Source organism: Poecilia reticulata, linkage group LG17 (assembly GCF_000633615.1).
Source record: "Poecilia reticulata strain Guanapo linkage group LG17, Guppy_female_1.0+MT, whole genome shotgun sequence".
Taxonomy (NCBI): Eukaryota; Metazoa; Chordata; class Actinopteri; order Cyprinodontiformes; family Poeciliidae; genus Poecilia; species Poecilia reticulata.
Window position 1 is genome coordinate 13,563,621 of NC_024347.1, and position 22,624 is coordinate 13,586,244.

The 22,624-nt window shown below is 39.0% G+C and overlaps 2 protein-coding genes across 2 annotated transcripts; both read right to left on the reverse strand.

Moving 5' to 3' along the window:
• Positions 1-313: 313 nt before the first annotated feature.
• acsl3b (acyl-CoA synthetase long chain family member 3b) lies at positions 314-11,132 on the reverse strand. The gene is made up of 15 exons (XM_008433795.2): positions 10,899-11,132; positions 7,339-7,817; positions 5,985-6,162; positions 5,793-5,902; positions 5,547-5,685; positions 4,333-4,477; positions 4,013-4,136; positions 3,750-3,821; positions 3,514-3,653; positions 3,023-3,195; positions 2,854-2,928; positions 2,581-2,772; positions 2,362-2,476; positions 2,121-2,278; positions 314-1,694 (listed from the first exon to the last, which is right to left on the reverse strand). The coding sequence occupies exons 2-15, from the start codon at positions 7,687-7,689 to the stop codon at positions 1,537-1,539; spliced, it is 2,130 nt and encodes a 709-aa protein (XP_008432017.1). The 5' UTR covers positions 7,690-7,817; positions 10,899-11,132; the 3' UTR covers positions 314-1,536.
• Positions 11,133-15,283: 4,151 nt separating this feature from the next.
• LOC108167056 (RING finger protein 224-like) lies at positions 15,284-17,965 on the reverse strand. The gene has a single exon (XM_017309789.1). The coding sequence runs from the start codon at positions 16,052-16,054 to the stop codon at positions 15,419-15,421; it is 636 nt and encodes a 211-aa protein (XP_017165278.1). The 5' UTR covers positions 16,055-17,965; the 3' UTR covers positions 15,284-15,418.
• Between the last annotated feature and the right edge of the window lie 4,659 nt (positions 17,966-22,624).

Genomic DNA, 22,624 nt, shown 5'->3' on the forward strand with positions numbered 1-22,624 from the left:
TTACACATACAGTTATTATACACACAAACCAGTCTAAATATACAGAAATCTCAGTTTGAGATTTCCCTATGTACTCTAACATGGAGTGTGTTCATAAAGCATTTCTTCTTCAGTGGCCTGAATGGAGTGCGATTTATTTATTTTTTTGGTACTGTTGTGCACCTTCCATCATGCAGTTTTATTGAATATTTTCCAGCACAGGCTACATCTAAACTCCTCTATCAGTGTCTCTCTACCATCCTCTACAAAGCCTTCACCCTAAACGAAGCTTGGTGTCGAATACGCCACAAAAAAAAAAAAAAAAAAACTCTATCAGTGTCTCTCTACCATCCTCTACAAAGCCTTCACCCTAAACGAAGCTTGGTGTCGAATACGCCACAAAAAAAAAAAAAAAAAAAGCTGTCGGCTGTGCATTTTCTTCCTTCTTTCATTAACATCGAGTATAAATATTGCACATTCATTTTTGTATTTCATTATTCTATTTAAAAACTGAGAGAAGTAACAGTAAGACCTATGGTTAATAAGATTAACATACAACTGAACCCCCCCGCCCCAAAAAAAAGACTAAATCTACTTCAAACCATTCTACAGTAAGCTAAGTTCCCTTGGAGTATATCCATATTGGTGCATTAATTATGACCGGAGGAATWCAGGGCAGATGACGCAGGTCATTTTGGAGCAAATCCCAACCCATGCATTGTCTCAAAGGACACCTTACCCCATTGATGCTGCATTAGTTGGGAGCAGGGAGAAAAGAGACGAGTGAGTAAACATRCACTCAAATGAGAAAACTTTGGGATTCCTGACAAAAAAAAGGAGAAAACGACCTTAAAAATGGAATGAAAACATACAATGGAGCATGAGCAGGTAGAAAATACAACTTAACCATATAAAAACAGTAAACCCATCTGAATAATACAAGTAACAAGAAAACGTATTTTCCAATGTCGTAACGTAAAATCTCTCATGGCTTCGCAACAGTTACTCACCGCACACATGGATTCCAATGCAGACAAACCAAACATAGAAGAAACATTGCAAAACACACAAAAGAAAAAAAATAATGACAACAATGATCCCTGCAAATATTCCAACCTGAATGTTCCTCAGAGTCTTAAGAGGGATCGCACGTCCCTGCCGGATATCTGCGCCGCGTGTTAGCAAACCGAGCTGTAGAGGTGGAATGTTCCAGAAGGCGTGGCGGGGGAGAAGAGAAGCGAGACAGACACGGATGTACAAACGTCCAGCATGACATTCTTTATACTTTGAGTCATGCAAAGGTCTGACTTCATGTGGTTGCCGTGGCAACTCGATGGGCTTTTTTGGATCGGTGTAGAGTGGAGTTGTTAGTGCGTCTGGTGGGATTGGCCTCTTGCTCTCGACCTAAAGATGTGAACCTGCCTCCAGAATTTTTCTGCCTCGTTTGATCGAAGATGGTGACAGAGAAGCTGAAGAGGAGGCGAACAAGTCTGCGTGTATGTGAGTGTCGTCCATGTAAATCCTCGTGAGACGGTCATTTGGAGTGCATCTACTCTTTTACTTCCCACCGTACATCCTCTCAATGTCGTCTTGGTAGTGTGTTTTGAGCTCTTTGCGTTTCAACTTGAACGCGTCGGTGACCAAGCCGGTCTCCGGCGTCCACGGCTCGGAACTCAGGCGGATYTTTTTGGGAATCTCGAACTTCTCCAGTTTGCCTAATTGGAAGAGAGCAGAATCACAGATCAGCCTGACAAATGCCTTAATGGCCAGAAGTTCAAAGCTATCATAGCACTTTTAAAAGTTGTGGCCTGGCAGAGACGAGTTATCATTAGCTGTTAATTGTGGTTTCTACACATTTTCCAAGTTAAAATTTCTCCAGACTGATATTTTCAAAGAATCTGTTTCTGTAACTCTGTGTTTACAGATACATTGGTGGATTAGCAAGAAAAATATAGACTTTTATTACACAATACCATCCCAAATTTATTTATAGAGCTGTACACAATCATATAATACAAATATGATCAATCATAAAATCAATGCCGACAGGAAACGGGATAAAATCCAGAAATAATTGTTTTCCCCACATTTTTCTTTCTTCCCATAATAAATCCCACAGTTTCAAGCCTTTTCCYAACTACCTGAGACGGCCGCCTCAGTTATGACGCGGAGAACCTCCTTCTCCATCTTGGGATTGTTGCAGAGCTCTTCCCACGTGCCCTTTACTTGAACCTGCTCCGCCAATCCCATGAGGTGTTTGTGGTTGGGAACCACAAAGCTGATCACATATGACTCTTCACTGAAAACAACAACAAAAAGCATCATAGAACATCCTTACARAGCAGGGGCAATGCCTAAGAGGAAGCAGGTGCGGGATGATACCTGTTGGCGTAGGCACAGATATTGTCTATRAGCGGGCAGTTTTTCAAAACCGCCTCTACTTTTCCGAGAGAGACGTATTCGCCTGCCTGGAGTTTCACCAAGTCTTTCTTACGGTCTGCAGAAAAAACAAAAACAAAAACACAAAGAACTGATGAGAGGCTTAGCTTTTTTTTTTTTTTTTTTTTACATGTGAACAAACAGAGCAGTTTGCGTGTTTACCGATAATCTTCAGGCATCCGTCAGGATGGAATTCTCCTATGTCTCCCGTACAGAACCATCTCTGGCCCTTCGCATCCACGAAGAAGTCTTCATGGTTCCTGCCTTCACTTTTGTAGTAACCCATTGTTACATTTGGACCTCCAATCAAAATTTCCCCCCTTGGGTTTGGCTTGTCAGTGCTGTGGTAGCCACCTAAACAACCACCAATCTTGTCAGTGATGTTTTTTTCCAATATGACCTTTGGACATGTTGCTTAGATACGAGTTTCCTTACCCTCTTCCCAGTCCTTCAGCGTGATCTCTGAGCAAACCAGCGGCGCACCAACACGTCCTGTACTGTAATCCCACACTGGAAAAAAAAAACACAAAAACAAACTCAATTTAATCTAAAATTCATAAGTACATTGAGAAAACCCTCACTCGCTATTTTCTGATGTCCTTACTCTCACTGATGGTACCAGCCCCACACGTCTCTGTCAGGCCGTAGCCCTGTCCCACCGGGCAGCACATGCAGACGTTCATGAAGCGCTGCGTTGCCGCTGAGAGTGGAGCCCCACCAGAAAGCAGCACCCGAGTGTTGCCTCCCAACAGAGACCGCACTCTGTTGAAAACTATTCTACAGGGCAGGAGGAAAAAAAAAAAAGAGATCAGCGAGGTGATGAACATTTTGTCACATCACTAAAACAAAATTCAATTTATGTTATTGAAATTTTATGCGACACAAAGTGGCATTTTTAAATTTGTAAAATACTTCACAACATAATAAGTTTTAATATCTCTAGCTACAGTTTTGCTTTATTARGGATTAGTGGTGGAAGAARTTCCTTTAAGTTGTGATTAGACAGAAAGATCTAGAGATTAATGAATGCTCGAGTGTGAAAGGGGAATCAAATGTCAAGTCAGTGAGCAGCTTTGTGTGTGTAATGTGGATTACCTGTCACAGAGAGGCGTACTGTAGCCCTTAGAGATCTGCTCCATCTTGTAGTTATACGCCAACACAAAGAGCGTCTTCTGAAATTTACTCATCTCGTCCACTTTGGTCATGACATTTTTGTAAATTCGATCCATGATCTCCTGCACRCGGAGAGATCAGACGACAGCTCAGATATGACCGAACACACAGCATTTCGTCTGTTTCGGTAAGCTTTGTGACAGATTAACGGGACTTACTGGCACAGATGCCATGAGAGTCGGTTTTAGCACGCTGGTATCCCCTTTGCTGCCCTTCTTGATCTTGGAGGACTATGAAAATGAAACAACTCTGGTGAACTGTTAACATACAGATCGCAGTCTGTCACCTGTCAACCTCAGARCTCACTGCGCTTTAATTATAAGAATCCTAAGGGGCTTCAGCATGTGCGCAGTCACGTTCTCATATCATAGCGTTAGAGACAGACTGGCTTGAAGAGCCATTTGTCCATTTGCACACTGACCTGGTCGGCGAGAGTCTGAGGAGAGGAATATCCGATGCGACAGCCGTGGGAGATGCAAACCAGCTCTGCGCTGAGCTCTAGAACGTGGGCCAGTGGTAGGTAGCCAATGTAAGTGTCAGTCTGACTGCCAAGATAACAAAAAAACAAGCATTGTCATCTACCTATATATACAGGAGAAGAGAGCACCCCAAAAATAAGCATCTCTAAAAATGCTTGGAAAGTCACAGTTACAAAGAGAAAGAYGTTCTGAAGAATTTAACCGCTAGAAAAATCAGAGGGGAAGTGTCAAAAACAAGCCGGTCAAACTGAGAACCTCATACTTGAGATTTGGGATCCGCTCGGCCATGCCTGCGATGCCGGCGATGAGGTTGCCATGGGAGATCATCACACCCTTGGGGATGCCAGTGGAACCACTGGTGTACATGATGACAGCGATGTCCGAGGGCTCCGGCTGTCTGCGGTCCACTACAAGCGCGGAGCAGAAAGGGATGGTTGGAGAGGAAATATGGGGCAAATTAAAATTCTTTCAAATTAAAACAATCTGAAGAATATTACGCAGTTGTTTTTATTTACAATATCTTCGAAACCAAATGGTTTTGAGGTTTTCTGGAGTGATGCTTCAGCGTAATATGATATTTATGACTCACACAAGTAACTGTTAAGAATAGAAACCAAATGTTATCTTATCAAGTGCACATTCATAAAAGTACATAGTGGCAGATGAAAAATTATTTCAATTCAACACTTAGTACTTTTTTAAGACCTTCAAGCAAGTTGGTAAAAAATTTATTCAATTCAAATTAGCCACCACCCGTTCTGCTGCAGGTAGAAAAAAAGAGAAGTTCTCCCCTTTTCAAATACACAATCAAGAACAGATAGCACTTCCAATAAAACTTAAACACAATTTTTAAAAGCAAACACTGCATTCTCCTTAGTGATTACAACAGCTTGAAAGACGACGAAAAAAGAGAAAGCAAACATGTATTCAATCCTCAGGGTTGAATACAGCTGGAAAGAGTCAAAACCTAATATTGTTCTTCACATACTTTTGAAGGCATTATCAAAATTCGTAAAAACATTTGTAAATACTGTGACGTYGTATTTTTACTCAAGGTTATCATATTATGAGAATCTGAAATCTGCCCCAAGTTKAACTAAACTGTGACATAATAGGCAAAGGTTACACATTAAAATAAAACCYAAACGCTCCAACTAAGCTGATTCATGCTTGGACAGCTCTTTGATTTTGTGAAAATGTATTCTCATCATTTTAAACTACCTCAATCATCTAAATACATATTATTTTTCTCTCAAATGTAGCTGAAGTGATGCCAGAGCGACGTTATTACTATTATTCCATTACTCCAACGTGATCAGGGCRGCGTTTGGTACGAAGTGATTTGATGACTCTWTTATGCACTGGCACATCATTCTAATTACATATCTGCGAGCTGGCTTTGCATTAAGCCTGCATCTGTGTACTTCCGTGTCCTGGATAAAACTAAAAACATTTCAATCAGCACTAGACGCTCACTCTGAACGGGCTTGGATCCCAGCTCCTTCACACCCTCCATGTTGTAGACTGTGATGCCTCTGGGCATGTCTGACCAGCTTGTGGGTTTAATGTCCACGACGATGATGTACTGGAGCCTCGGCACGTCGCACAAAATGGCCTGGGAAGAAAAGCTCAATTTAGAATCAAAAACCAAATTATGCAAATGTATATATTTACATTGCTTAATCACATTTAGCTAACAGTGTAAAAAAAAAAAAAGGGTACCCTAAGGCGGCTCTGGAGTAAGTCCTTGCTTGTGATGATGTGAGTGACCTCTGTCTCGTTCAGCCCGTGAGCTATGGCTTTGGGCCCGAGTGTGGCGTACAGTGTCACGACTGTGGAAGTCAGTTAAATTCAAGTCTGGTTAGTTTTACTGTCGGCTCACTAGATATCGCAGTCTGCCTGTGAGTCACTTACGTGGGAAATTGTACATGAAGCAGGCCTGCGCTGCTATAATCCACTCCGCTCTGGTCTCACAGAAAACGGCGATGTTATGGTGAGGCTTCTGATTAAGAGCTGCCAGACCACTACCAAAGCACTTTGCTGCATTGTAGGCTTCCTCATATGTGAACCATTTATAGTTCCCCAGAATCACCTGCAGAAAACATGAAGGTTACATTCGGCAACCAGGATTACACAGCACACACAAACTGAGAGCTGCCCTGCAGAACGTTCATACCATCGGTCTGAAGCTTTATAGAAATTATTAAAGAGAGCAGGTTGCACAATGAATGAAAACAAGCATTCGACAGCTGGTGTTTAAGTGTATAGTAAAGATACATTATTTCATGATTTTGACACCAGAAACAAACCAAGAAGAAAACCAACCCCCAGAAAGATAACGTGCTTAAATATAAGCAGTAGCATTTGAGATAGACATACGCTGATGCAAATCAGACCTCAATGCCTATACGCTGTCAGTTAGCGCCATCTACAGGGCATTTCTTGTCATTTAGCTGTCAACTAAGATGAAGCTTCAATATCACAACTTGTGCTTTGGCYGTTTTTCCTTTACTCACATTCTGACATACAAAGCTAACATTTAGGCAGCCACTTATAACAATATGTCAATTATTCTATTATTTATTTAATTAAAACATAGGACAAATTTTCTGTAATAAAAGAGATATATTTCTGTTATTGGTTTATTTTTGCCGTTTTAGTTTTTTCAAGAACGAAATGCATGTTTAACACGACATCTCCAGCACAACTAATATAAATTATGTGAAACTCTGAATTTTTTTGTTTAAAAATTTTCTTCAATATTCAGCAACATTCACTGAATGTGAAAATCAAATGGTGACTTTGTCTTGTTGGGTCATTACTAACTGCAGGTGCTTGTCAGATGCATGTGCATCATGGTTGTGCTGCTGAGCAGACAGACCAAAACCCGTTTGTTAAGTTAATGTCATGTCACCCAAAGTATCTCCAGAGTTTAGATCTCTTCTGACTTTGAAATCTTTGAAAATCTTTTAAAAATCCACTCGTTCATAGCTGAAGCTAGTATTTCTTCCCTTATGTTTTGAAACTACAGCCATTCTTTGATTGCTGCCAAGCTCCAATGACGTGTGSTCCCACATTTACGTTTRTAACCCCATGCTCACTGCTTCCAGAGGSGTTTKTTCACTGTAAAAAGAAAAACGGTTGTTTTTTTTGTTGTTGTGAAAAGTTTAGAAAAATAAAGACGAAAAATTTCTCTGTTGATAAATTACCATACATTATAAAAACTTCCCTCACTAGCCATACTTAAAACAGCAGGAAAGTTTCTCACCTTTTTAAACACTTTTCCATTTGGCTGCAGTTCATCCTCCTCACTCAGCACCTCCCTGGTGCCCAGGCAGTCCCTGTTTGGAAACCTCCTCGCTGCAAACTCGAACATTTTGTCCAGTGTGTCGACTCCCGGCTGCACCAGTGCCACCARCTTTTCTCGGCTATTGACGGCCCTGTAAGGTCCCGCTGGGTGTCCGCTGATAGAGCAGGCCTTAATCCGACGCGCTCGCTCCAAATTGGTTCCGGCCCCGGAAAAGAAGTACCAGGGTAGGAAGGTTATGACGGAATAGACCCAGACGACAGAGCGGAAAACCTGCAGGAGCAGGGGGTTTATATCCTCCTTCAACTTCATTTTTGTAACGAAGTCGGTCCTGGAGAMAAGTCGATCCYTTCTGACCAATGACAAACTGAGCTGGTCTGTACAAAGTATTCTGAAGTGCTGCCAGTCCAGCTGGTGGGTACTTCATGCAGCAAGGCACCCTGCAAAGCAAAGGGTACATGTGAAATTTTAGAGGTGTTCTATGAAATAAAAATCAATCTAGCACATTTTCCATAGATTGGATTGCAGTAAATATGAGTAACTGCATCCTGGTAAGTAAATCCCTGCTTGAATGAAAACCAAGTCTGCCTATTCTTAGGCTGCGTCTCAGTCAGCACTTTTTATTTCACTCGAATGTCTGGCAATGCTTACAGTGAAACATCTTACAGCAGAAAGTGTGAAGCTGCAACTCCCAAAATCAAGATTTGAGCCATTTTAATGGACAAACTAATTTGTCAAATAAGAAACAGCTTTCTGTCATTTCGACTGGTGAACTTAATTTATCGTCTTTGTTTTACAGATGAAAAAGGCAATAAAACTACAATGTGAAATAGAAACAATTCCGATCTTTGAGTCAGTTCCTGCTTTCAGCCCCCCCCCAACTTTGTAGGTTAAACAGACAAAAAGCAGACAATCCAGAAGAYGACACTTGGAACAAGCCATGACTCCCTTTACAATAGCCTCTCCGAGTGTCTTGAATAATTCACTGAAACATACACTGCACTAAGTTCTTTGGCTACACGGCAAAACTCTTTGGATCCCCTCGGCTATCTGAAGTGTATGCTTAGGGAGGCCTGATTGTGGTAGAAGAGGCTGCGGTGACTCCTGCCGCAGCTTGCAGGGAGAGGAACCAGGGTCAGGAGGACAGACGGTGCGCTAGAGTCACAGTGCTATGAAGAAATACTTCAGGTTGAAGATGTGGGCTGCTACAACCATCTGCAGCTGACATTCCTTTGGAACGATAGAACCAAACACACACCTGCCACACACCTGTGTGATCCGCTCTGCACCTTACAGCCAATGCAGAGTTAGACTGCAAATGCAAAACKCTTTGCTTTAACAAAGCACATGTCTATAGTATAACTCTGTGCCCCATTAATATATCTATAAMACATTATTTCTTTCCACAGAGTTGGTTCTCTGTTTCTTAAAGAACGCATCAAACTTCTGAGTGTTGTACGTCTTCCTCCCCCCCCCCTCTAAACAAGTAAAAGCCATTCAAGATAAACGTGTTTCACTTGTTATGCAGCATCTCAAAGAACAACGCCAACTGACACAACTCAACTGTGATTTGGAAAATCAAACAGTGTGAAGGTGCATCGCAGTCCTGGCAGTAAAATCTTAGACGCATTTGGTTCGACTTGGCAGTACATGTGTGGCATGTTGTGTGTTTGACTTTGAGGGTGTCGGTGGCGAAGGAGACACACCCTTTTCCATGTTAGCTTTACTTCATCAATGAGAGAACATTCTTTCTCAGACAAAGGCAGTTCCTTGAAGAAGGACGGTTACTGTGACTCACCAGATATTCTGCTTTAGACACAACACTTCCTATTTGGAATTTTRCTTGAYGTGAGGAATGAAAAACAAATGTGCTGCACAGATTCACTGTGCACATATGTAAATAAATGAATGCAACTTATGAGTCCATTGTGAAAATATAAAAATCCAATATTAACAGTGAGTATTGCAATGATGATATTAATTGTGATCAAAAATTTTCCTCACTGTTCTCCGACTTTTCCATCATCACAATGAGCTTTAGCATTTTGGTGTCAAAGAACAATAGTATGTTTAAGCATAAAAGACTACCAAATATTCCACCTAAGCAGTTCTTATGTGCAGYATAGTGAAATATAGTGATGTTGGGAGGACCACTTTTGTCCAGCTGTGCTTTCTTTGATTCTTTTCTTGATGCTTCAGGCTATTGAATGACAGGAAACATTTCATTGGTAAGTCAATGGATTTATTTCACTTCTCCGCTGACTTTTTAATGATGTAAAACAGGACATTCTGTAAATTAGGGCATGCTCCAAAAATGATGTTCTGGTTTACACAGAAAAATATAGATGTGCTATTTCATCTGACAGTGATCTGGACAGTTCAGCTCTATACGGAGATAAGCAGCAAGTGCACTTCCAAATTCAATGCTTTTACATCTATCAGAAATAAACTGCTGAAGATGTTTCCTCTTCCCTTTCAGCTGTTATAGCACTTGTGTTAAAAAAGAAATAAATCTGAATCAGGAGGTCAGATATTAAAGTTTACTATAATTTATGATGTAACATCAGCCAGGAAAAGCCGTATCAGTTGATCTTTAACGAGAATAAGATTTCTAAATAATACAGTAGTGCAAATTAATACACAAAGTGCAAGCAATTACAGATTTTCCAGCCCTATCATGGTCGGTTGACAGGATGATGGTTGTTACAGCAATTTGTAGCAAATTAATTTGTTAAAAGAGCCCACCTCACAAAACTACTAATACAATCAGCTAGGTTACAGAAACCTTACTATCAAACATCAGTGTTTCGATGCACAACTGCATGTCATTTCACCAATATATTTGAGATTTTCTTATAATACGGCGTTCAATATGACACGTGCACCTTTAAAGTTCAGGCAGCACGTTTGACAGCACAGGTGAGCGCATCAAAATGAGAGGACGACAMGCGAATGGTTATATTTTAAGTTCGTACAATTTTATTTTTATTTTATTGGCTTTCCTTGTAAATGATCACAGCTTTTCACTCTSTAACTTGATAGTTAACATCTATTATCTGCAATGCAATGTAGGCATTGCGTTGCTACTGTTTATGTCTGTGTCGTTACCTTTAAAACGTCGCTATCTTTTATACATACATTCATACATACAAGCGGTTTTACAAGTCACGTTTTTTTTTTTGTTTTTTTGTTTTTTTTTACTTTTAGCCAGCATATGTCTCTCAAAATGTCCATGAGGTTAGCTATAATTCACAAAGATTAGCAGTTAGCGGACACTCGCTCTCCTCGCGAGGCAAGCTACTCATTAGCTGCCTTGCTACACGCTGGAGCGGCTGCAGTGCCCGCTGCTGGTGAAYTGAAACCAGCTTACTCACACATATTTATCTAAGATGTAAAAAACGAGACACACTCATCATCTCATAAACCAGGCGAGGCATTGAGCTCTTGAGCAACCTGGGGCTAATAATCGTCCTGTCCTTCCCCAGCATCTGCAACGCGTTTAAAGTGAAACACATTCTCACCTCTTTTCTCAACCGCTATGCCCGAGCCGCTCCGGGACCGTCTTCGTTATATGTATCCTCGTAACGGCAGTTCCGATAAAAATATTCGCATAAACTATATACATTGGATTTTCCGGCAATAAATAACAACAGCAAGCATGACATAAAATTGCAATAAAGAAGCAAAATCTATGAATTACCGGGCCACCGCTACCAGCCCGGAAGCCTTAGTTTGACGTCACACTGTTTCTCCGATAGTGATTGGTGTTTTGGAGGTGGCGCGTGCTTGGGGCAGCGGCAACGTAACAGAGGTTACTCACGGTCACTACTTGGCAGTTCCGTAATGCTGGGATTCGCCGTTCTTTWCACGAATTCGGATCATTTGGATTAGTTCGTGAACAAGATCCGGTTCTTTAAGGTTTCCAAACTGTTTTTCACCAGTTAGGCTAATTCATATTTTGATTTTCTATCAACATGTGTGTATAAAAGATTTCCATATGATGTTAACACTGAGCAATATATTTTCTGCTATTTCATATAATGAGAAATATAAAGAAAAAAGTAARACATTATAGTATTTCTACTATGCTTACTTGTTATCACCATGTAATATTAGTATCACTGAAATAGAGGATTTATATTTGGTAACCAAAGAAATAAAACAGTGTTTTATATTTTAAGGTGCGATTTTGATAAAGAGCTACTTATAGTATGTATCTATTGTCTTACTATGGGCATAATTGTGTATTTCTATGAACAGTATATTTCACAAAGCACTGAAAATAGATGTCTAGTGGTGTTTCTTTCACATCCACTATTTACAATGGCTATGCTCTCTCTTGTAGGTGACTGTACTTTATTTTAATTTTTGAAACAACACAACATGCACATATGTACTCTTGTTGGTCATGTGCTTTCATATATTATATAAAAAAATAGTGGTGGGCAAAAATGTCTGGCCCATTTATTGGTCCCAGTGCATTAATTAGTAGTCAGCAACTACTAATTAATCAGTAGTTGCTGACTTTTTTTTAAAGAAAAAACATATATATAAATGATGCATATATTTTTTTTAAATATGCAAAATGTGCAGTTAGCAGACATACAATCTTTTATAAAAAGAATGCCTTGGGAAACAGGCTGGCTAAGTTGGTAGAACATGCATAGCATCTGCAGAGATTGTATTCCATTAGGGTTCTTCTTCAGGGTTTGGTTCCCAGTTTTCCCAAACAATATGGACAGTAAAACACAACAAAATCGGTGGGTGTGCGTGTAATAATGATTTGTCATTAAAACGAGGTAAGTTTTTTTTTCAGAAAATTTATTGTCTAGAAGAATTTAGAAATTCACTTGTAATCATTTTAACAGACTGTTAATTTTCCAATCCCCAGGCAAACATTTTTTCACACACAAGAGGGAGCCAGATTTGATGCTTCCTGTGATTTATCATGCCATTTGTTTCAATTTGGCATAGGAAAATGTCCGTGTCCATACATAATACAGACAGAACATCTTTGACATGTTTAGGGCGATGAGATTAAAGTGAAGTTGCAAGATAAGCTTCGTTTGACACTTTTAACCTTAAACATTGAGATCGCGTCACTTGACTCTGGAGGTTTTGCATGCTTTTTTAGACCATATGTCTTTGCAGGGACATTTTGACAACTGCACGCTCATTCTACCCCACMACCCCCATCGGCAACATACACACCCCATAGGCACACACACTCGAACACACATGCATACACAAGCGTGTGATCACATGACGAGTCAAAGTGCGTACAGAGAGGTGATAATCGCTTTCCTCGGGCAATGTCTTTGAGGTTCTGATGGGTCGCACACCAACAGAGGGCAGATGTTACAAGTATATGGAAGACTTTCATCTCCCCTGTGAAATATGTGTGTCCAATCTGGTAATGACACATCGACACACTTTGCACACACTTAAGGCAAGTTGCAGGAAGATGTGTATCCCACAACTGTCTCCGTTCGATTCTTGACATTTGTGCATAGAAAATAATGGTCGGTACTCTGGGACTCACCTGCAACTCCAAGAGATCCAAGGAAAGTTTCATTTATTCTCTCAAAAGCTTTTCCAAAGGTGTGAGAGCCATTTCAAATGTTTATTATTTTTTTTATTGTTCTGCTTAATAAATGATTTAAATCATTGAAAGTATAAAGTTTGTGATTCATTCTGCCCCTTCTTGTCATTTATTGCAGAAAAGGTAAACAAATATGTTATGAACCCCTGACTGAAGCCACTTAATGTCCAATTGGACTTACAGAGAGAGGAAAAAAGGGGTGCCAGGGGGGTTCTGTGGGGATTAGGGAACAAAAGGATCCTTCTCTGTCATCAAAGAGGATCTACTCTCCACTCATCCCCTTTTCTGTGGAGACAGCTTTTTATTTTTTTTGGGAGCTGAAGTGATGGCTGCAGGGAGGWGGAAGGGTGGGGAGATACCAGGAGAGTCTGATGGTAGGGGATGCAGATTTCAAAGTAATCTTTAACTTTAAGCCCTACAGTCCCCATGACATGAGCCCCTTTGCCCCAGACACAGTGTTGCCTATAATGCTCCAAGTAGAAGTCTGCCACCCCTCCTTTCTTTTTTTTTTCTTTTCTTTTTTTTCCTCTCTCAAGCTTTTGTCATGGTGGCATTTAAGCGGCATTACTCACTGACCAAAAGAAGGAATTCTTTTGAGGGACCTAAAAGGGATGGATTTTAACTACAGAGACCACTGTCTCCACTTAGAACAACACTGGGTGGATATAAATGCCCACTGTGTGACTCGGAATCAACACAATGGAGACATCAGCTTGATCATAAGTCTTTGAGCCCAGTCAGTCCACAGTTTTAGAAAATGTAAAATTATTTTTTAAAAACCCCCACTAAATTAATAATTAACTGCCAACAAATAGCCTTAAACAAACTTAAAAGTTATGAGATGATTTAGAACCCCGCAGGAGAGCATCTGCACTTATATTGTTTTGTCACATTACAAAACTACGTATTTAGGCCCCCTGCCTCATAGTTATTTCTTCTTCTTTGAATGATTCATGTCCCCTCAGGGTTACTGATCTGGGATCCCCTGCTGACCTGCTCCACCGTAGGGAGTCACTGTGATCACACAGAGGTAGCTATGAGATAAACAGGTCTGAGTCCGTGGTATAGGTGATTGAAATAATTGTGCCTTAGCAAATAATGCATCGATTTGATTAATAAAACACAAACAAGTTGTTATACAGGAAACAACTTATGGATATTATTACTTAATATCTCTATGTTGATTTCAAATGACTAGTTAAGTTATCCTAAGTTTTTTATTTTGCAGATTTCAGCTCAATCTAAACTTTTCTAATTAATCAGTCTTTYAAGCTATTAGAAGCGTGGATTGTCTTTTTGTTTTTTTTGCTTCAGTACAAGACATTTTTTTAAATAAGATGTGCTTTTATATTAATCTTATCTAAATAAATAAAGAAGGCTTGGGTCATTTCACCTCTTTGCTTTTTACCTTTAAAGTTTTACTATTTTTTCTTCTTTCAAGTGCTCTGTTGTTATTTCACTGTTTGGCAGCTTTGATAACTTATTTGAGGTACAAAAGGAGCGCTCTTTTGAAGAATGTTTAATTCCTACCATAACYCAAGATACACCCAACAGTGCAACGTTTTGGGCTGCCTTGACAATGACGTTTTATACCAACTATGTCAAATGGCTGGAATGGAATGTCAGGTTTTAGCAAAGGAGTAGAGTAAGAACTCGGTCAAATAAAATAGTTTGTGGGGTATTGGAACTTTGAAGAGCTTCTATTTTAATCTTAAAAGTTCATGAAATACATAATTACAATAAAAAAACGTAAGTGGATACATCTTAGGTACAACAAACAATATAAGTAGAATGAAACTGCACTGCGTAGGTATGTAAGGCGAGGTAAAGAGCAAATTGATCTAGAGCCAAATGATACCATTTGCCATTGGCAGTATCAGTTCTTCTGACATGAACGTCGCCTTGGGCAGGAACCGCTGTTTGCACTTGAGAATGCAACAAGAAATTCAAATTTTTAACTCTTCTTAGAAAACGTTTTTCAATAGACTCAAAGGAATCTGTGATCACTATTGGTTATTTCAGTCTAGATTTGACCTTTCTAAGAAGTACATATGTATTGTTTTTTTTTACAGGTAGTGATTTTATTTTGTTAATTTTTTTAGCACTATTCTAGTCTCTTACACAGTGCCACCCTGACAAAAAAAAAAAGCTGTGTTGGCATGAAATGGACTGTTTGAAGATACTGAAAATGAAAAGGACATAAAGGGCAACATGAGGTTTGAAAATAAATTGGTTATGTGGCGCTCCTCACTGCAGTAAATGAAACTCAAACAAATGAGCAACAACAATTTCCGACACAATTAGTCCATTTTCATAAAGCACACAGCCATTTATTGACAATCCTAATTGTTCTCAAAATTCACTATGCAGGCGCGCCAAGCCCTTGAATTTCACACTTTTAAATATCCCATTTCAAAAGTCCAGCTCAAACTCTGAGGATCACATTACATTAGAGGTGAGGGAACTAAGAGTGCTCGCTTCTGTTTCTGCTCCATACTTCAGCATGCACATCAGCCAAGTGAGTATTATAGAGAGCAGAGCCAGGACGCTGGCGACGAACAGACAAACTGGGCCGACAGGCGACGCTATGTGGTTGAAGTTGTGCACGAAAATGAGGCCCAGGAATAAAAGCACCACCATGGAGAGGAAGGAGAAGATGGCGCACACACAGCCCGTGGTAAAGGCTACGTTCTTGCAGGTCTCACAGCGTTCCTCGGTGGCAAAAGATCCGGACGGACCTGTCTGTTCTTCCGTGTTTGATGAGCTCTGACGCCGATGCTCTCTAAGCGGAAGAGCCTCGAACAGCGCCCTATTGTTCGGGAGGTTTTGAACCTGATATTCCCGAACCGGAGTCCGATGGCGACACACGGGACAGCCGATCCTCCATCCTCGACCCTCTAGTGAGTGCAGAGTTTCGAGGCACTCCTGACAGAAGGTGTGGGAGCAGCTCAACTCTTTGGGAATGCGACGGTCCGAGTCGTAGTGGTTGTAGCAGATTTTGCACTCGTATTCTTCTTCTTCTTCGTTAGACTGAGCGAAAGCAGAGCCGCTTTGTCCATGGACATTGTCCGCCATGTTCTCCCATGTTGCACAGCTTCATTTGACCACACAAGCTAAATGTTAATAATTAACATGTACTCGGCATCAAATCAGTTAAAAACGTTTTTTTTATGCGACTTTTTTTTTCTTTCTTTTTCTTGTTTTTCTCTTAAGTGTGAGTTTGACCTGGTTTCAGTCCAGCTCCATCCGGTTCACAGACTTGCGTAACAGTCTGTGAACAGGGATGAGATCAGGGAGGCTACATCTAACCGTGAAACAACTATGAATAGACAAAAAGAAAAGAGAGAGAGAGCTAATAAATAGACGTGTTCAGATTGATTTTCTGATCCGTTGTCACCTGGTTGGCGTCACAACGAGCATCATGTGATCGATGCGCCCCATTAAACCGTGTAATTAAAATTGGGCACCTGCTCTAACAGTAAGAAGCAGATGTGTCGTCAGATGTGTCGCTTTGAGTTTCAGCACCACAGTCATCGGACAGCGCCGAGCAGGGCGACGGCGGCGACATCTTTAACAGCGACTGCAAGGTTCTTTCAAAAGCATYCCCGCTTCTCACGTTGCAACAACACACTTGAAAGAATGCACATTACTGTGAAGAGAAAGTAAAAAATGATGTACGGTACACGTTTCCATTTCTTATTACATTATTCTGATAACCCCATAAGTAAAATCCCAAGTGCCTGAAGAACTATAGCAAACACAATCCACTTGTGTATAATTTCACATCTACATAAATGTAGCTGTTTTGTGAAGCCCTTCTTAGGGAACATAAATGAACAAAATGAACTAACTGCATGAAAACAGAAGGAGTATGGTGTAAATGCAAACCSAGACATGCCCGTCCACCTAAACTGACAGGACAGACAAGGAGAGTATTGATAGACTCCACTTACAGGCTCATGTAGTAAAATCTACCTATATAATGGCTTGTTGTATACTGTAAAAAAAAAAATTGAAAAAAAAATCTTGAATGTTTTTTTTTTATTTTTATTTTTTCTTTTACATTTTCTTTTTAGTCATGTGAGACCAAAACCTGAAGTTGAAGGAGAACCATATTGAGGCATGTCAGAACATTATAATCCCTTAAAATCCCACTTCAAACAAACTGTCTGTGTAATGTTTGTAAAAGCTGTTCTCTAAGCTATTATGGTCTCAACTTTTTCCCTGATCTTACTGGTGTTTTCCTAAGTCTTCATTATGTCCTTTATTTGTTGATGTTCTCTAACAAACCTTTGAGACCTTCACAGAACAACTGTATTTATACCAAATTTAAACAAGYGGACTTGATTTACTGATTAGAGGATTTCTCAAAGCAACTGGTTGGAATGAAGTTTCTTCAGATGATTGAGATTATGGGGCAGACTTTATGTGCACACCATACACACGCATGATAATTAAGAACATTATTTAAAACTTCATGGGTTTGTGTAGGTCTGCAACATAAAATGCCAACAAAATGAAGGAGATAAAGTTCAAAGGAGTGCATTCTTCTGCRTAGCATTGCATAAGCCCCCTCCTTCCTAAATGCACAGAGTATGTAATGGAAAAAAAAATTATGTATTCCAGATCTATAAGCTTTAAAAAAGATTGGCAACCATRAGAAAGAGTATCTTGCAATGCAGAGAGTTTGAAATACAACTCTATAATGAATKCCCAGCACAGACCAGATTCCATTTTAAACCAAATTACACTGCGTGCATGCAAGTAATTTACTGAATTACTTCCAGGTTAGATTTTTTATTTTTTCTATTTTTAGGCTAGATTACTTTTTAATAATGTTATATTGAATTAGTGGATGTATGCTGCGAGTATTTGTTACACTGTTCAACTTTACAAATTCAGATTGATAGTATAAAAAAGTAATTAGTACAACATTTGAAATAAATAAAAAAATAAGATAAAAGCTGCAATAAAACAACAAAAACGATAGATAGATAGATAGATAGATAGATAGATAGATAGATAGATAGATAGATAGATAGATAGATAGATAGANGATAGATAGATAGATAGATAGATAGATAGATAGATAGATAGATAGATAGATAGATAGATAGATAGATAGAAAGTGCCCTCTTGTGGCCGAATTTATATGTGCATGTAAAGTAATGAATTCTGTGTATCCAGTGTGAGGGATTGGCTGATTTTATGCTTTATCTAAAACTGACCAGAAATTAGAAGCTGTTGATTTTTTCAGGAGAAAGGAATTAATGATGTTCGAACAAAATTGGTAAGACACAAGATATGTTTAATGTCAATTGTGTACTTAGTTTAATTATTTTAAGCTCTATTAAAACATAAATAGGTTTTGCACAGTCRGCTCTCTATTGTCAGATCTTTTGCCCTTAATGCTAACCTCATGAGAGCAGCTTTACAGGARCAGGTGAAACTATACGTTTCTTTTGAGCTCTGCGACATCCAGCAGTTAATGTAACTTTTTATTTTACACATGCTACGTTATTTTCTATGAAATAAAATGCTGTATATAATTTAAAGATATTCTGTTAGATAAAATTGGAAATATGTGTAAAAACACATAAATTCAGATTTTAACACTGAAAGTGTTCCAAGATTTTTAAGCTTCTGTAAACTTCACAAAAATACTGTAAATAGTTTACTTCACTCAGATTTCCCTTTATGGACAGATCATGGCGTCTAAAATAGCACTTTTTTTTTWAAATATCTGCAACTTGTAAAGATTTTTGGATTTTGTTGTTTCTATTGACACAGCATTCTCCAGTTTTCCGTAGATCTTTTTGATAGTTCCGCTTGTATTTGATAAGCACGGCGTTCTGTTGCCATTCACTTTATCAGTAGGAAAACGATAAGCCTCATAAGTCACTAAATTTGTCTTGGGTCTATTATACAAACGCGCCAAGTTTGCCTTTTTAAATGAAGAGGCAGAAAACCCACTTCTCTGCTATCACAACATCTGGTAATGTGACTGAAATAGACAGAAGTAAAGGCGCAGAGTAATTCCAGTTAGATAAGAATCTCACAGGAGGTGTGACTGCATGTTCGTCATGAGACCATGAACTGTTAGCTCGATGGTTTTCAGTCGCCGTTTGCCGGGACTGTTAATTTAAGCCTTCATGCCCTTTGGCTGTTGCTTTCTGATTATCTGTTTTTGGTTCTTCTGCCTCACCTGGGTTCACCTTCTCAAGCCTTTGTCATGATAACTCCACTCAGTCTGAACTCCCACTGATAGGTTTTGGGGCCAGTTATATTCGWTAAGATCAAACACATGAAAAAAACAAAAAAACAACAACAAAAAAAACAGCAAGTCTTTTGATAGTGCCTTGTAAGTGGTACATTAGTTTGAGAACAGATTTCCCTATTTCAAACCTGTGACCTTCCTGAGATGTTTATCTTAACTGATGACTTGATCGTTCAGCTAATGTATATTTTTCCGCCGTTATACTCGCTTGCAAAGTGGAGTACAATTAGGCTCTTTCTGAGCAGCTACACTTTAAAACAAAAAAATTGAATTAGCTGCCCTTCTTTAATTTATGTCATTCCTGAACTCCATTTTGATCATCATTCATGTAAATACAATCTTCAGCAGAATTTATTTATTTTTGGAAATAGAAATGAATCACAAACCTTTTATTTTCCATGCTGTAAACTTTAGGCTAAATTAGTATAACCTTTACGTTTAAAATGTGTGGTTCATAATTCTAGCATATCATAGTACAATTTGTTCCTTTATTGACAAATATTTATATCTTACAAAAAACAATCAGCTCTCTCCTATTTAAGAAAAGAAGGTATTATAGTAACTGGATTTCATGAACTCGTCACAATCTGATACAGCAATAACWCATGATATTTGACATATCATCAGACATATAAAGAAAAAATAATCTAAGCAAAGAAAAAAAAAGACAAAAAAATACAAAAGCTTGCAATAATTGTAAATTATCCAAATCCTGAACCAATATTCATTATTTCAGAATAGAAACTTCAGTAATGRTGTACTATTTAGAGCCTCCTTACACAGCAGTGGCTTCTTCATTTACAGGGCCAATAAAAGTTAAGCGCATGCTGTTTTACAACCAGCTGCCATTTTCACAAACTCATCGCTATGTCTAAATGAAACAAATTTATAATTTAAATGAAAKTTACTGCTTTCAGAGGTAAATGTATTTTAGTATTTTTTTAGGACCCAYACTTGTCTCACAATTTTAAACAGATCAGCAGGATGATAGCAAGGTAAAAACAACTCTAAAGCTTAATAAAACATCAACAAATAGTGACAACTGATCATCAGCTCTCCACATTAGCCATGAGATGCTACCTACATACCATTTGAGTTATTTGAGAAATACCCAATATAAACTTTGGCTCTCCTACTATCACAAATGTAAACAAGTGGAGTTGGTTAAACTATTTTGAGATCTTTACTATAATGTTTTTGCGTTGGCCAGATGAGGATAATGTTGGATCTCTTTCGTACTTCATAGCATCATGAAATATCAGGCAACTTCTTCATAAAATGTTGGTGCACTCCCCTAAAAAAATGTTATTACTCATAATCCAGTGATTCGATGCGTTAATGATCAGAAATGCGTTAATGACAACAAAAAAACTGTTCACCAGACACAATATCWACCCAATAAATCAACGATCAACTAAAAATAATCTGTGTGGTGAGCTGAAGAAAAAAGAGCATAAAACYGGATCTTGTTAGAGTGTTTGCAATTTGCTTCTGTAGGATCCAAAACATATGGCCAAATMAACACKGTAATGGTTCAACTGACACAAAATAAATTTTTCCATGACCATCTCAGTTCCCAGATCCCAAACCTTTGGGATGACCTAACAGATCATAAGAGGCAACTCAGAACTGGATGATCTGGAGACGCTGTGCAAAGAGGAAAGGTCAAATCGCTTTGTCTGCTGAAACATACAGAGCAGGAGAAGACCTATCCTTCTGCCAAAATGTGGCAATGTAAAACTAGTAGCAGCCTGGGTACMAGTAACTGTGTCACTGATGTTAATAAAGGATTTCTCTCAAAGTCCGTGCTAAATAAATGCATTCAAATAAAAGTTGGCTTTTTTCAAAAATGCTTTGTTTGTTTTTTTTCCTTTTTTAGATTTTGATGTTATCCAGTCTTGTAAATCTGATGAGAAAATGCAAAGTTAGGAGTATAGCCAACAGATACAAACTTTTCCATTGACTGACTCAGAAAAAAATAAGGTAACATTTCATTTAACGGAGGCATGGAGAAATACTGTCYGTTATTGATTTGATTGATTTAGAAATATAGCATCTGGATCCCTGAGTTGTACATACAGCAACATGCTATTTCTCCTCAGAAGCATTTTTTTTTTGGCTTGTTTCTGACGTAGCTTGTCCACYGGCGCTGCACATTTCTGACCCAGCTCCCCCCTCTAATTGATTTGGCACGGTAGATCCGATATCCTTTTCATGATAGTCAAACTTTACTATGATAACTCTCTATGGCCCCCATTCTTGCTTTTATAGAGGTATAATGTTTCCACGTCTTTTTTTTTTTTTGTGTCCACGCCATCATTTTTTACTGCCCAGTGTCTTGGGAGTTAAAGTGCAATGAGAGAGAATATGGATTAAAATACCATTTAAAACCTCTGTGCCACAAAAAGAGCACGTTGATGTTGACTTATTTTACTTTACATCTTCAACAAACAGGGCCAACAAACACAAACCTTGATGTGTTTGTTGGCCTGTTTGAAGGGAAAACTCTGATTGTAACAAGCGTGTTCTGTCGAACATTGTAAGGTATATAAGTTGTGCTTGTTTATTCTGGACACAAAATGATCAAGCCATTCCTGGGACGCAGAGCAAGGGAATGCAAAAATTGGACAAAGCTTTTCCTTGAGGGACAAAAAAACTAAAAAAAAAAAAAAAGAAAAAAAAAGAAAAGAGAAGCGTCGGTCTATTAAACACGCCTAATTATTGCAATTATCACATCTCTACGAGCTTCAGAAAAGTCAAGTGATCCCTCATGTGGTCCAGTGTGTCAGCAGTGCGACATTTTGCACGGATGTGTTCCACGGCCGTGAGGGCCAACCGCGGCTTTGCTGCAGCGCCCTTTGTTAAATCAGCGCGACCGCTGCGAGAGACCACGCGGAGCTTTACTGACGTGGGCTGAGGTGGAACTCGTGGAGGAGAGCCGATCCTCTTCTCCACGCTTAAACTCAGCGGTGTCCGCACCTTGTACTTCTGCAATCACCTCCATTGTGGAAGCTTTAGTTTGCGCTCATCAGGTGGTTTCCTTTGGACAACGAATRCAGTTTGATTGTCGTTGTTTTCGGAGCTCAATTTGACTCTTCGGTGTTGTTATGAATATGCTCTTGTTGTAGGTATTTGATTTAAAAAAAAAAAAAGTCACTCCGAGCTGTGGTTTTCCTGTGCAAAACCCTCAACCGACGAATCTCATTTTGCAGGTGAATCCACTGCAATTAAATAGCTAATTGAAAATTTATGCACAAGTTGATTTAAATGAAAATCTATCTATCTATCTATCTATCTATCTATCTATCTATCTATCTATCTATCTATCTATCTATCTATCTATCTATCTATCTATCTATCTATCTATC